The 14,918-nt window shown below is 47.2% G+C and overlaps 1 protein-coding gene across 3 annotated transcripts in view; it reads right to left on the minus strand.

Annotated features, from left to right (window-relative positions):
- Positions 1–14,918, minus strand: part of LOC105001978 (neuron navigator 2-like) — a 199,028-nt gene that overhangs the window by 48,965 nt on the left and 135,145 nt on the right. For all 3 annotated transcript variants that reach the window (XM_010858417.1, XM_010858416.1, XM_010858418.1), the window contains exons 2-3: positions 13,705–13,822; positions 3,263–3,315 (exon numbers count right to left, since the gene is read on the minus strand). In XM_010858417.1, the coding sequence (XP_010856719.1) occupies positions 3,263–3,315; positions 13,705–13,822 (171 nt within the window). The remainder of the gene's footprint in view (positions 1–3,262; positions 3,316–13,704; positions 13,823–14,918) is intronic.

Raw genomic sequence — 14,918 nt, forward strand, 5'->3', positions numbered from 1 at the left:
TGCCACCTGGGGAGTGGCGATGACTACAGAAGATTTGGTCCAGGCCTGAAAAGACCGCCATGTCTATGGGTTTGTCTTAGTTTGGGCTCTTCCATGCTCTATCCGTCACCTCAGACACAACAGGACAAAGGGCTGACCTCGGTAAAAGCCCAGAAGAGTCTCACCAGACACAGCTGATGGCACGTGGTAGCACCCCTGTGCAAATGCTAAAAAACTGCCTGTGCAGGGCCCACGACATCCTCAGGTGAACAGCATGTCCAGAAATAGGAATCCTCTTCCACTCCTTATCCCCCATGGGGAACCCTCTCACCTTTCAAGACTCACCCAGTTATTCCTAAAGCTCCCCTTGTCCTGGAGTGGAACAGTCCCCCATGTACCACGCATAGACGTCTATGGGAACAGCACTATTCCAGTGTTCAGATGGTTCTCCGGTCTCCTGCCCACCCATCACTGAGCTCCCTGAGGACAGGGATCCCATCTCCTTCACCTGGGTACTCACGAGGCCTTGCTCAGCGCCTGGCATCGGTGGGCACTTTGTGAGCCTCTGCTGATTGACGGGCTAAAAGCACTCAGGGCCATGCCCACCGTGATTCTGCACCAAGGCCCCAGGGCATTCTCTAGTCCATAGGCCACAGTTACACGCTTTCACTTCCACATTCTCTGGGGAGAGAGCAGAACCTGAAGCTGAGCCTGGAGGGCAGGAATTCGAGAGTGGAGCTCCAGGTAGCCTGGTGGGTCAGGAGGAAAGGAATAGGAGAAGAGGAGGGGGTGCCCCACCTGCAAAATCGAAGCTCTCATGCAGGCCCACTGATTAATGAAATGATTTGCCCCTTGAAAGCTGAAATAGCACCCATTTCCCCTGCTCTGAAGCAAACCTGATTCTGGCTCCATTATTTAAGGCCCCTGAAGATGCTCTGTTCTCTTAGGGTGGAAGAACATTAGCCCTACACAATCACAGCTACCTTCCCAGCAGGTACGCTCCCCAAATCTCCCCTCCGTGTCATCTTCCTTTGGTCAACATGAGGCTCTCCATACGCATTGCCTTCTGGTCTCCTCCAAATAGGCAACATTTAGCAAACAACAAATCTTTATCACTGACCGCCCTAACTGGGAAGCCTAACTGGGAGTTTGACCTTCCAGGAATCTAGAAATGGTGGCCCGTCCACTATGCTATATTCCCCAGTGGTGCTTCCCACGAGTAGGATGCACGTGCCCACACGGGTGTACACAGAGCGTCCTACCGGCCGGAACGACGCCCGTGCTTGTGTGTAAGCTGCACGGGCCGTGTGCCCGAGGCGAGTGCTGCCTGCGGGATCTGTCATTGTGATGTAGGTGAAAGGACAGGGCCCCTGTAGCCCTTATCCTCATCTTCCTCACTTCCCACGGGATGGAGGGGCTGCGGCACAGGTTCTGACATTTCCCTGGACTCGCATCCTGTCTGCTGAACTACCCTCTGCCACTTTGACCACCAGACCTGGTCTGCCGCCCCACCTCTAAGCTGGAGCTAATTATCATAGACAATTTTAGAATTTCATATTCCAGTGTTCTTAAAAAAAAAACACACAGTCCATGAAAAAAACAAAACAAAAACCCAAGACTTCCACAGCTGAAAGAGTTATAGAGAAACCACAAAACTGTTGGTGCAATGTGGCACGGATACATATTTACTAAGTTGGCACAGAAGAATCCGAGGTGACGGGTATGACCTCTGAAGCTTGAAAGTAGACTTTAACAACAAACATCTCAGATAGAAGGTACAGAAAATACAGATGGACCGAACACAAGAAAAGGTTCACGAGGTTCACCGGCCAGGTCCACATCTGCATTACCGTGGACTGGAACAAAGGCATCCATTTCTACCCCAGAGGGAAATACTGCATCTCTTTCATGGGATGCTCTGACTGCATATGTAAAATGCCTGCACTAAAATTAAGTCTTCTATCTTCCAAATTTTCTCAATTATTAATACACAAGACAGCTGCAGTAGCTCTAGCAAAAATAGCAGCCAAGCTTTCCCACAAGTCAAAACAGCCATGAGATGTCTGCACGGGGACTTTCCTACGTGAGGACTGGCTGCTCTCTGGGCCAAACAAGAAGAAACAGTCTCCAGTGGAACAACAGAAAAAGAGAAACTTGTTTTAGAATTTAACATGAAAAATGACAGCCCTTCTTCCCACCCCTACCAGAGACATTCACTTCTCTTTATAACAAGGAACTGTGTGTGTGAAAAAGAAAAAGTTGACTGAAAAGCTATCGGTCCACTCATTGGGATAACAATTCAGAAAATTAAACAGCTAACCCAAGGAATGCCAATCACTTCAGTGTATTCTGGAATGAAACTATCCAATCGTGCCTACTCAACAGGAGCAGGGTGAGGTTAGAAAAACAAATTACGTCTGGTTTTTTTTTTTTTTTTTTAAGATTTTTGGAAGCAAAATTAACATCCAGAAAAAAAAAAAAAAACAAACCTGTCCTTCAGTTGCCACCTTCATATTTTAAACAAGTATCACAGTGTCATCTTAAAAGACTTCTGTGAATACATTTTTTGTGGAAATACATTTGAAAAGCACTGCAAAGGGGAAAACTGAGTACTCGGAGTATCACCATTCAATGGTCTCTGAACTCAACAGTGATCATGAATTTTAAGTCAAAGATTTATGTGTAGAACATGAAACAAGAATAAAATAGATTTCAAAAGATTTTTTAAAGCTATAATATCAGAGCTTAAGCATATCACACCAGAGGGAATGTCACTTGTCACGGTCACGTTGCGCGTGGTCTGGATGTGATCAAACATTTCACACTGCCTGTCACAGTTCTGATTTCACATCATTCTAACCTCTAAAGGCAACCAGAACACATGCCCCAGTTTCTGGGTCATATGATCCCATCACTCTGTGCCCCAGCACCACACACAAACAGAAAAGGTTGTAGGTCCTTGAGGAAAAAGCAAAGAGTCCTAGCGGCCCAAGTTCTAAACAGGGATATGTTTGCACCAGTTCTGTATAACTTGTTTCTAAGAACAAGGACCGTATTTCATTTTCCCTGTCTCACGACCTACGTAAAAATCACAGTTATTTTTCAGTAAACGCCAACAAATGTCAGAGAGGCAAACCATGGCTATTTGGAAATGGCTGTTAGTTTATTAATATAATCCCCCAGAGTAAAGCTCGTGGTGTGAATGTTTTCAAGACAGCCACTATCATTTAGAGGCGGGGCTTACTAACCTAACACAGACACTCACTGCCCGTGTATCACTTACCATTTGCGATCTGTTCTTTGGACAGCCATTGATGTCTTCGATCTTCTCATTTGCTGAAAAAAGAAACACGGGTCAGAAAAACAAATTAATTATCACAGACACTGCAAGCAGGGATGTTCAGGACCCTTGAGGCCAGGCAAATCCTAAGGCCCATTCTGGGATTTGTCCAACCAGCACAGGCATGTGAAATACTGAGACGCTTCTAGCAAGCTTCAGGACTTAACTCATCGAGCTGCTGTCCTCCAGGGACAGCTGGGGCAAGGTCGCCGTCATCTAAGGCAGAGACAACTGCACTGGCGACAGTCTTGGAGTGATGGGGCAGGGTGGAAATGTTTGCACGCTGGAAAATGGACTGAGCTATGACTGTGCTCTAGGCTCTGAAAAGGCAACTGCAACTTCCCCACAGAAGATGGGGTGCTTCAGAGTGAGATCCATGTAGCCACACTGCAGCTTCTGGGGACAAAAGCCACAGATGGTAGCCTCTCACTCCATGTTTAGCCAGAAATATTAAGGTTGCTTTTGCCTGTCCTGATCCTATTCCCAAAGTGGATCTTATTCCCATTGGGATCCTACTCCCAATGGAAAAACAAGAGAGTGAGACTTTAAAAATGACACACCCATGCCATTTAGTATGTCCAGATTAAATCTGGAACATATTCTATTGAAGTCAAGAGAGCGCCGACCTACTTAGAGAAGTGATAGAAGAGACTGAACTGCATGAGCTGGAAATCAAATAAAAACAAGGAAGAAAGGCCCAGCTGTCCATGGTGAATTTCCTCCTCAGGCTAAAGGAACCCTTGTAAGATACAGCCGAGGACACCTGGGTTTGCAACTGCAGTGCTACAAGAAAGGCAGTATGTATAGAGGTTTGGAGGCAAAGATACCCCAGTTTGAAGCCCAACTTTACAGCTTCTGAGCTGTGTGATCTTAGCCATGTAATACAACCTCTCTGTTGCGTTGCCTCACCTATAAAATTGAGTTGGCTCATCTGCAGAATTGAGCTAATACTACGTACTTTCCAGGGGGAGCTGTGAAAAGAAGATTATATGATGCCAGTAAAACGCTTAGTGCAGTTCCTGGCACAGTGAGAGTTCTGTGCATGGTTGTTGTCGTTCAGTTGCTCAGTTGTGTCTGACTCTTTGCGACCCCATGGACTGTAGCCCACCAGGCTCCTCTTTGTCCACGGGATTTCTCAGGCAAGAATATTGGAGTGGGCTGCCATTTCCTTCTCCGGGGGATCTTCCTGACCCAGGGACTGAACCCAGGTCTCCTGCATTGAGAGTTGGATTCTTTACCTCTGAGCCACCTGGGAAGCCCTCTTTGTATGGTAGCAATCATTAATCCAAGTATACATACTCTTTATCATCTGTGTAAAAATACATAAAATAAAATTTTCCTTTTTGATCTTTCCATCTGAGTTTAACCCAGAAACCTAGCTAGGACTTCACAGTAAAGGACAACAGATTTGCGTTCTCTGAAGACTTTTTAAGATTCTTTCCCAATCCCACATCCCCTTACATGTCACCACCCCAGCAGGATAAGGCCCACTAGGTCTCTCTGCTCTCCCAGCACCCTGGAAACTGCCTCTATGCTGCTTTTAGCCACCTAATGTGTAACTCCTTTTCTAGCCTCCCCCAGCTATGCAGACAGGTAGATTTCGTTTTTCACACTTGTATCCTTACAGCTCAGTAAGTGCTTGCAAAATTTATATATATCACATCCAATTCTAATGACTGTAACATCTAAAACTTCATGAAAAGACATTTAAAAAAAGCATCTGAAAAGGATAACAGAAACAGTTTCCCACGACACTAAGGTTTTAGAACACCTGTACTTAAATATAGTTCACTGTTATCTCCATTGGGTTTATTTTTTCCTCCAGCATTTCTACCTTGAGAGAGGAGTAAAAAATAAGAAAGCAAGCTAGTGGTAGGACATTATTTAAAAACCTAGTTGCCAGAGACAGGCTGGTTAGTATATATTCAGCCTCATCTACCCCTTCTTTAGAATTTGCCCAGAGTAATAGATATTTAGGCCTATGACCCATCTGGGAAGACTTTGGTCTTCCGGGAGCCACTTGAGTTTTCTTAGCTCTTAAGAACACTGGGATAGGCATTTTAGGAAGCTTCTTCCACCTGGTTTTCCCTCCTCCCCAAAGAGGTGCCATAAAGCCTTTAAAAAGCACATAAAAGATGCCCAATGAGTGGGATGACTCACAGATATTTGTTATTCAGTTCACCAGAAAATACAGTCAGCCAGAAGGCATCACTAGCATGTAAGTTCCACAGAACCAAGGACTTTCATTTTGCTTTGGTTTCTGCTATAAGCCCAGAGCCTAATGCAGTGCCTGGCGCATAGTAGCCACTCAACATGTATTTGTTGAGGGGAACTAAGGACTATTCTGAATATTTCAATGAATCGAAGTTTTACTGCCTATTCTGAGGCAGCTGCCCTTTCACTTGTGTGTATATAAATGTATGTCCTGAAGGTGGAAAAAAAAGAAAGCTCCTTGACACCTGGCACTCCTTCATACACTGGAAATTATGGTAGGCTAGCACTCTGACCTTGGATTTTGATATACAACACTGGAAGAATAAATATATGGCTTTTGAGAATCAAGGCCACTCCAGGTATCTTCCAGTTGGACACTCATGATGGCCAAAGTTATAAGTCATTGGGTTCCAATCAATACCCAGCTCACTGATGCTCATTAAAGTGAAGGATGGATAACTGTAATCCTGAGAAGTCATTTTAAGGATCATTTATATACCTTTGACTTCCCTGGTGGCTCAGATGGTAAAGTGTCTGCCTATAATGCGGGAGACCCGGGTTCAATCCCTGGGTCAGGAAGGTCTCCTGGAGAAGGGAATGGCAACCCACTCCAGTATTCTTGCCGCACCCCCAACCCCACCAAAAAAGGGGCTCAAAGTAATATTTTGGGCTTCCCTGGTGGCTCAGAGGTTAAAGCGCCTGCCTGCAATGTGGGAGACCTGGGTTTGATCCCTGTGTCGGGAAGATCCCCTGGAGAAGGCAATGGCAACCCACTCCAGTATTCTTGCCTGGAGAATCCCAGGGATGGGGGAGCCTAGTAGGCTGCCGTCTATGGGGTCGCACAGAATCAGACACGACTGAAGAGACTTAGCAGCAGCAGCAGCAAAGAAGACCCACTCCAGTACTCTTGCCTGGAAAATCCCAAGGACAGAGGAGCGTGGTGGGCTGTAGTCCATGGTGTTGCAAAGAGTTGGACACGACTGAGCAACTTCACTCTCACTTTTCACTTTCATGCATTGGAGAAGGAAATGGCAACCCACTGCACTGTTCTTGCCTGGAGAATCCCAGGGATGGTGGAGCCTGGTGGGCTGCTATCTACAGGGTTGCACAGAGTCAGACATGACTGAAGCAACTTAGCAGCAGCAAAGAAGACATGGGAAGAGGTCAAATGACTCAACCCAAACTCAAAGTAAATCCTTAATAAAAATTGCAAAAGCCCAGACCTCCTAGTTACCGATTTCATGTAATATAAATACTTCTCCTTTAAATTCTCAAGAATTTCTGTGAAAGTGAAAGTGTGAAAGTCACTCAGTCAAGTCCGAATCTTTGCAACCCCATGGACTATACAGTCCATGTAATTCTCCAGGCCAGAATACTGGAGTAGATAGCCTTTCCCTTCCCCAAGGGATCTTCCCAACCCAGGGATAGAACCCAGCTCTTCTGCATTGCAGGTAGATTCTTTACCAGCTGAGCCACCAGGGAAGTCCATCAAGAATTTCTGCAGTGGTCATAAATACTTAAAGCAATAATAGAAGCTCTCATTGTGCTGGTAAGAAGAAGAGCTTGGTCTTCAGAGCTGAATTTACTAACTCAGCATAGGGGGTCTTTGGCTACAGCCCCAAAGTAAAAAACCAAAGAAGCAAAGCCATGTCCCCCAAAGTCCTCATTAAAGTCATTAAAACTGGCATGCTGAAGTGCCAGTGGTATTTATTCCAGCAAGCTCTAATATGCGGACCTGTCTGCATGCAAGGTGACAAGTTAGTCATTGGAAAGCATCAGTGCACTTTAAGAAGTATGGAATCAAGCTCGTCACTTCTCAAAAGACCTCCTGGGAGGAGTTCAGAGCATTTCAGGAGCCCAAGCATCTATGCTTGGCACCTATGTATGTTCAGGGCAGTTGGCCATCCTGCCAATGTCCAGAAAGAGAAACTGCCTGCCCTCACTGAAAGGTGTATGACTTACCCAAGGTCATGCCATGGTAGCAGGTCAAAAACAGAAAGTAGAGTCCCGCAGGTTGTGTGAACTTCCTCGTTGTGCTCAGAGGCAGCCCAAATGGTGGTCGAGAATGATCTGCTATCAGCCCTCGTCACCTCTGATGGGAATCTCTTCCCCTCTGTCTTGGCTTCCTCCTTCTCTCCAAGCCTCTTTTGTTTATCCTGTTTCCCTCTCTCTCTTCTGTCCTCTCTTCCTCCCGCCCCCCTTCTCTCCTTTGCTCACTCCAACCCCTTCTGGCATCCTCCCTGAGTGACAGCAATGTAAGCAGAGGGAGGGAGGCCTGTCTCTCCCTCTTGATTCATGCTGTTTATCCTGGCCTCGTAAACCTTTCTAATAACTCACGGACATGGCACCGTTGATGGGCTGGCAGGCAACTGCCGGCTTTGGGCAGCTCAGGACTCAAGAAGATAATCATACTAATAAGAGGCTGAACACAGACACTCAACCCTCAGTCACCAAAGCAAGGGCAGCAAGAGGCAGCAGCAGAGGGTTCATTTTCTGCCCAACGGGTAGAAGCCAATGATGCAAAAGTGTGGGCCCCAAGGTATCCCACTATCTGGGAAGAGGGGGATGGATAAATAGAAGGCTAGGGCCTAGGACCTATCTGAGCTCGATGAAGACTTAGTTAGGAGTAGCATCTGTGAAGAGCACTGAAGGTTTTCCTTCACATAAAACATCTTCGTTTTCAAAGGATTCCAACTCTCCACCATCAGAACTAGCTGAGGAAAAGGTTAGATTCCCCAACCTGAAAGTCGAGTCTTCAACCACTGGCTTTGTTCCTGGGTTAGCCCTGTACCTTGCCTTACTTGCCTTGTTGAGTCTCTGGCTCTCTACCCTCCAGCATCTCTGCACACTATTCCCTCTACCAGGAAAGCCCTCCCTGACCACTTCACCCAGCGAACTCCCAGTTTGAGGTCTTGGCTTATAGATACATTCCTTGATGAAACGTTCCTTGATTCCCTCCTTGCTAACCCAGCATCTCCTTTCCCTAATCATGGGTCAGGCCTCACAGCACATGAGCCCTTTATCATTAAGCACAATCTTCCTCCCTCCTAGATCTAGGAAGAGGCTGTGACTTAAAAGGACAATCTCTCTGCCTGCAAGTTTTGATGGACCTTTACTTAGATGAGTTCTTTTCAATTATTTTAAAGTAACTTCAAACCTTCAGAAAAGTTACAGGAACAGTACAGAGAATTTCCTATAACATCATCCATTCTCATTTTCTCCCTTCCTCTCTCACACCCTCCTTCTCTCTATAGGTAGTCATTATTTTTCCTGAATCATTTTAGTGTAGGCTCAGTTGTGTCTGACTCCTTTACAACCCTGTGGACTGAAGCTCACCAAGCTCCTCTGTCCATGGAATTTTCCAGGCAAGAAAACTGGACTGGATTGCCATTTCCTACTCCAGGAGATCTTCCCAGGGACCAAACACGTGAACCTTGTGTCTCCTGCATTGGCAGGCAGGTTCTTTATCACTGAGCCACCTGGGAAGCCCTGGTGGCTCAGACAGTAAAGAACCTGCCTGCAATGCAGAAGACCCCAGTTTGATCCCTGGGGTTGGAAAGATCCCCTGGAGAAGGGAATGAATGACTACCCATTCCAGTTTTCTTGCCTGGAGAATTCCATGGACAGAGGAGCCTGGCGGGCTACAGTCCATGGGGTCACAGAGAGTCACACATGACTGAAGCGACTGACACACACCCTGGGAAGCCCTAGTGTAGCCTCCAAGGGTCATATCCCTTATTCTTGGTGTGTACTTCCAAAGGACAACGATATTTTTTTGCGGTACGATTCTAAATTTCAGAAAATTTAACATTGCTCTAATTCCAATATTCCAATTTAGTCAATTGACTCAAAAATGTCCTTTATTGCATTTTATTCCCCCGAATGGGATCCAGTCCAGCATCATGCAGTGCATTTAGCTGTCAGGTCTCTTTAGTGTCCTTTCTTCTTAAACAATTTCTCAGCCACATTTTTTTGTCCTTCACAGCACTAACATTTTGGAACAATTCAGGCGGTTTTTTGGTTTTTTTTTTCAATAGAATGTTCCACAATTTGGGTTTATCTGAGAGTCCTTGTGATGGGTTTCAGGCTTTCTAACCCCTGAGTACAATACAACGTGAAGTGATGTTGCAATCTTTCTGAGGTATCCTATCAGGAAGCACATGACATCCAGCTGCTTCTCATCAGGGATGTAGTTTGGTCACCTGGTCATGACACCTGATTCTCCCATGTGGTAACTATATTTCCCTTTGCAACTAATACAGCATCCGTGAAGAGCCACTTTGAGACCACACACACAGCTGCTCTCCATCAAACGTTCTCCCTTGGATTTCAGCTCCCACTGGTGATTCTTGCCTTAACGAACGTTTACCATCACAGCTGCAACTCCTTCTCCTTTCATCAGCCAGCATTCTCCTGTTGAGGCCTCTCTTCTCTTCCATTGATATATCATCTGTTTATTTATCTAGCAGCATATAGATTTGTACACTCCTATTTTATTCCATGGGTATAATCCACAATCAGATCAGATCAGTCGCTCAGTCGTGTCCGACTCTTTGCGACCCCATGAATCTCAGCACGCCAGGCCTCCCTGTCCATCACCAACTCCCGGAGTTCACTCAGACTCATGTCCATCGAGTCAGTGATGCCATCCAGCCATCTCATCCTCTGTCATCCCCTTCTCCTCCTGCCCCCAATCCCTCCCAGCATCAAAGTCTTTTCCAATGAGTCATCTCTTCCCATGAGGTGGCCAAAGTACTGGAGTTTCAGCTTTAGCATCATTCCTTCCAAAGAAATCCCAGGGCTGATCTCCTTCAGAATGGACTGGTTGGATCTCCTTGCAGTCCAAGGGACTCTCAAGAGTCTTCTCCAACACCACAGTTCAAAAGCATCAATTCTTCGGCGCTCAGCCTTCTTCACAGTCCAACTCTAATCCACAATGGCCCTCAGTTATATTGATGCTCTAGTTGTCTCAGATCAGATTGCTCTTTGTAGCCCTGGAGTGTAGAACCAGTACTTGCAGGGAGATACTACCATGGAGGGGGCAGATTTTGACTTAATGAAAGAAGAGCTTTTAAAAGACTCTAACTCTCCATCATTAGAACTAGCTGTGGAAGTATTTAGTTGCCCATCCTAGGAAGCATTTAATAGAGTCTGCTGACTACTTTTCCTAGAAGCAATTCATACATCAGGTTGAGGCTTTTAAAAGCTCAGAGGTTAAAGCATCTGCCTGGAATGTGGGAGACCTGGGTTCGATCCCTGGGTCGGGAAGATCCCCTGGAGAAGGAAATGGCAATCCACTCCAGGACTCTTGTCTGGAGAATCCCATGGAGGGAGGAGCCTGGTAGGCTACAGTCCATGGGGTCGTAAAGAGTCGGACACGACTGAGCAACTTCACTCACTCACTCACTTCCAAACCTTAGAGTTGCAGCCCATCCTGGAAAGGAGGAGGGTGACAAAGAGGTGAGAGGAATACTCAGGAGAACACTACACACTGAGAAGGGGAAACATCCAGGCCGCCTGTGGGAAACAAGCCAATGCAGGCTTAGGGAAGCCATGGCTGCAGTGAGCGACACTCTCATCCCTAAACTAATCAGCTCAGCATCTTGTGAACATCACTGCACACCAGACACCACGTTCAGTGCTGTGAACCCAGGAAGGAAGATGACTCAGAGCCAGACCTATGGAGAGCCAGGCCCAATACAGCAGTCAGTGGGATGACAGAGGAGGGTCCCCTCCAGCTCTGCCTGGGAGAGAGCTAGGTAGGGGATCGGAGGGAAACTGACTTTTCAAGAATCAGTAGGAGGAGGTCTCCAGCCAAAGAGCAACTGTAACCACTGGACTTCTGTTCAGCACAAGATGGAGTCTCTAGGACTCCAATTCTGGGAATTGGTGGTATTAACTTGAGCCTTTGAAATCACAGTCTAGTAGCTCAGGCTCAGAGAGGTCATTGTCTTGGGAGTTCATCTCATCAGAATAGATTCAGGGAAGCATCCTCCTGAGCAGTGATAAAAACTGTGCTAGCTTACATTTCCATGGAGAAGGCCTGGGTTCCATCCCTGGGTCAGGAAGATCCCCTTAAGAAGGAAATGGCAACCCACTCCAGTGATCTTGCTTGGAAAATCCCAGGGACAGAGGAGCCTGGTGGGCTGCCGTCTATGGGGCTGCACAGAGTCGGACACGACTTAAGTGACTTAGCAGCAGCAGCAGCTTACATCTCCATAGCTTATATTTCCACAGCACTATGCTTAGTAAGTTTGCCATACACATTCACCAACTCTGGGCCCTGACACATATAACTGGTCTATCATGACACACTCTGACATCGATTCCAAGGCCCCTTCATCTTTCTACACATACCTTTCGAGGCAGTGGCTACCAAGTCCTATCCAGAAACACTTCACAGTATCCAAGCACGTTTCACATCTGATGTCTACTTTACACTTCACAAGATTGCCACAAGATCAGACAAAGCAGGTATGAAAGTGAAAGTCACTCAGTCACTTCCGACTCTCTGCAACCTCATGGACTATACAGTCCACAGAATTCTCCAGGCCAGAATATGGGAGTGGGTAGCCTTTCCCTTCTCCAGGGGATCTTCCCAACCCAGGAATCGAACTGGGATCTCCTGAATAGCAAGCAGATTCTTTACCAACTGAGCTATCAGCGAAGCCCAAAAGCAGGCATGGCTGTGCCTATTTTATTTCACTTGTTTTAATTGCTTTTTAAAAATCATTTTTTCCCCTTTGGCCACACCACGTAATATGCGGGATCTTAGTTCCCCAATCAGGGATTGCACTCCTGCTCCCTGCAGTGGAATCACAGAGTCCTAACCACTGGACCACAAGGGAATTCCATGTGTCCATTTTAAAGACGGGGAAACAGGTAGCAGAGTCCATGTTCAGAGACCCATGTCTCAAAGAACTGAGAGGGTCTTCTAGGAGATGGGAGTGGCCTCAATAATCTGAGCAAGCTTGACCCTCCTACCCAGTCAACTCCAGATGAAAACTTACCCTGGCCAGCACCTTGACTCTGGCCTTGCAGAGTCACCCAGCTAAGCCATGTGTATACCTCTGATGCACAGAAATTGTGAGGTAGTGAACAGACGTTCTTTTACGTCATTAAGTTTGTGGCAATCTGTTATATAGCAACAGCAAACTAATACAGGGAAGGAGAGAAAAAGGAAAGAAAAAGAAGGACCAATGGAAGTTGGTCTTCAATCTTAGGACAGTGAGGAAGCATCTTTCTCTCTAAATGGCACTCTGAAAGTTTCACCTTAGGCCTACTTGCCTGTATTTTTAGGTACGATCTCCACAGACGTGAGCAGAGCTACAGCTACACACGGCTGCCTCTCATACTTGAAGGATAAGCAACTTTTCCATAACAACACGCCCGAGGGGCTGGGGCTTCTTTTTTTTTTCTTTCTTCTCCCTTGGCATGAGTTGGCTGCCGAGGCTGCCAGCGACAACAATCAGCCTAATGCCATCTAATTGACCTCCCGCCTCCACGGTCTGCTCTGAGTTCTCAGGCAGGACCACTGGGGTGCTTCCCCGAAGAACCAAGGCAAAGCTGTGCACAGCCTCCACCCACGTGCCTGCCCAGAATAACTCCTCTTCTCCTGCAGCACACGGCCAAGGCATTAAAAATCCCGCTGCTCCAGTTCCCTTCCCCCAGTATTAAAACCAGAACCAGCCCTCTGCAGAGACTGAGCCTTTGATTTCTGAGACCCAATTAAAGTTCACAAGGAAGAAGCAGCCTCATGTTGCCTTTTCTTTTTTTGGAAATATTTCCAGAATAATCCACAAAAAAGCACATCATCAAGGGGGCAATAAGAGAGCCAGAAAGATGATAGGAGGGAAGAAGGGGGACAGACAGCCCCTCTATAAACCACAAGCATTTCCCCCCAGCCATGGCCAGTCTCTTCCTGGAGAAATCAAGATGAGATTGCTCTGTAGGTGATCCTATCAGGCAAAACGAGCTGGTGCCCAGCCTCCTCCGGCACAAAACAGAGTCAAATAAACTGTCAACACGCGGGACACAAACACTGCCTCTTTAGGTGATGTCAGGGTTCCATCCCCACTTGCCAGACTCGACCCCTGTTGGACTGGTCTCCACAGTAACTCATCCACCCACCCCCCTCAACCCCACCCCCCCGAGGTCAAATCTGCTCTTACCTACAACCTGGATAATCTGGGCTAGAAGGACACCATCCGTCACATCTTGCTGGAGATCCTTAATGAGACGCTTGTGGCCTGATTTGGCTAGATAGTGATTGGCCCAGTCCGTGTAGATCTGCAAGAAAGCACACGGGCAACTTTAGGAACCCCGTCAGATCCCATCTCAGCGTTCCCAGCAGCTGCGGGGCCAGCACAGGAGCCACTGTCCCGCCAGCGAGCTGTCTGGGGCCAGCCCTCGCCATTAACATGCAGTGCATTGTGCCCGTGGGGCATTCAGCTGGCCAGAGCCGGGCTTTCACCTATTGAGAGATCTGCCGTCAAAGGCTCAGGAGAAAGCTAAAGAAAGCCTCAAAACACACAGAGGTCTGAATGGGACAGGGGACACGGAACTAAACAGTCGGCACCAGACGGCTCTGAGAGGCTGAGGCTCTAAATGCAGGCGCGGTCTCCCCCACCCCACCACCCGACCCGGCCCCTTCGCATCTTTTTCTCTTTATTGAGAAAACGTATGGGGAGGTTACCACCCAACGGGCAATCTTTTCATGGGCCATTTCAGGGAAAGGAGTTCTCAGGAGCCTGGGTCCCTTGTAAGGGAGCCAAGTACCAAAACACAGCACCCTTCAATTACTCTTGTGTGAGTGGAGTTATTAATGGCCTCACAATCATCTCAGATCTAATCAGCTTAATTTAAAAGCCCGGCATCATGTTCACTGTTGGGATTCTGTGAACGGCAACAACAACAAAAATCCCCCAGCAAATTCCAACACATTTAAACACAGCATTGGTGAGCACAACCCGCAAGGCAGAGGCTGGGCGGCCACGGGATCAGGAAAGCAGACCCTTCTGCGGGACACACAGACCCGCCCCTCCCAGTCACAGAGCCACGGGCACAAAGAATGTTTTCTTCCAACAGGCCGACAAACCAGGAGGACTCTCGCCTGAAAACTTTCTCCCACGGTGACACAAGCTGAAAACAAAACTGAAAAGCTCCTCATCAGGTCTGCGTGCTAAGTTTCCTATGAGGACTTGTGAATTTGTTGGGGGAACATCAAGGTGTTTACCAGAACCTTTTCTTCTTTTCCCCCAGGAGGGAAATGAACATATGGCTGCTCATTAAGAGAAGTGTCCCCTCTCTCAGCTGGGCCATGTCAGCGGCTGCAGTTCATGCACTAACCCATTTGAGGTTTCCACTGCAATGATGCAGCCCATCA

Source organism: Bison bison, unplaced genomic scaffold, assembly GCF_000754665.1.
Source record: "Bison bison bison isolate TAMUID 2011002044 unplaced genomic scaffold, Bison_UMD1.0 scf7180017864388, whole genome shotgun sequence".
Classification (NCBI taxonomy): domain Eukaryota; kingdom Metazoa; phylum Chordata; class Mammalia; order Artiodactyla; family Bovidae; genus Bison; species Bison bison.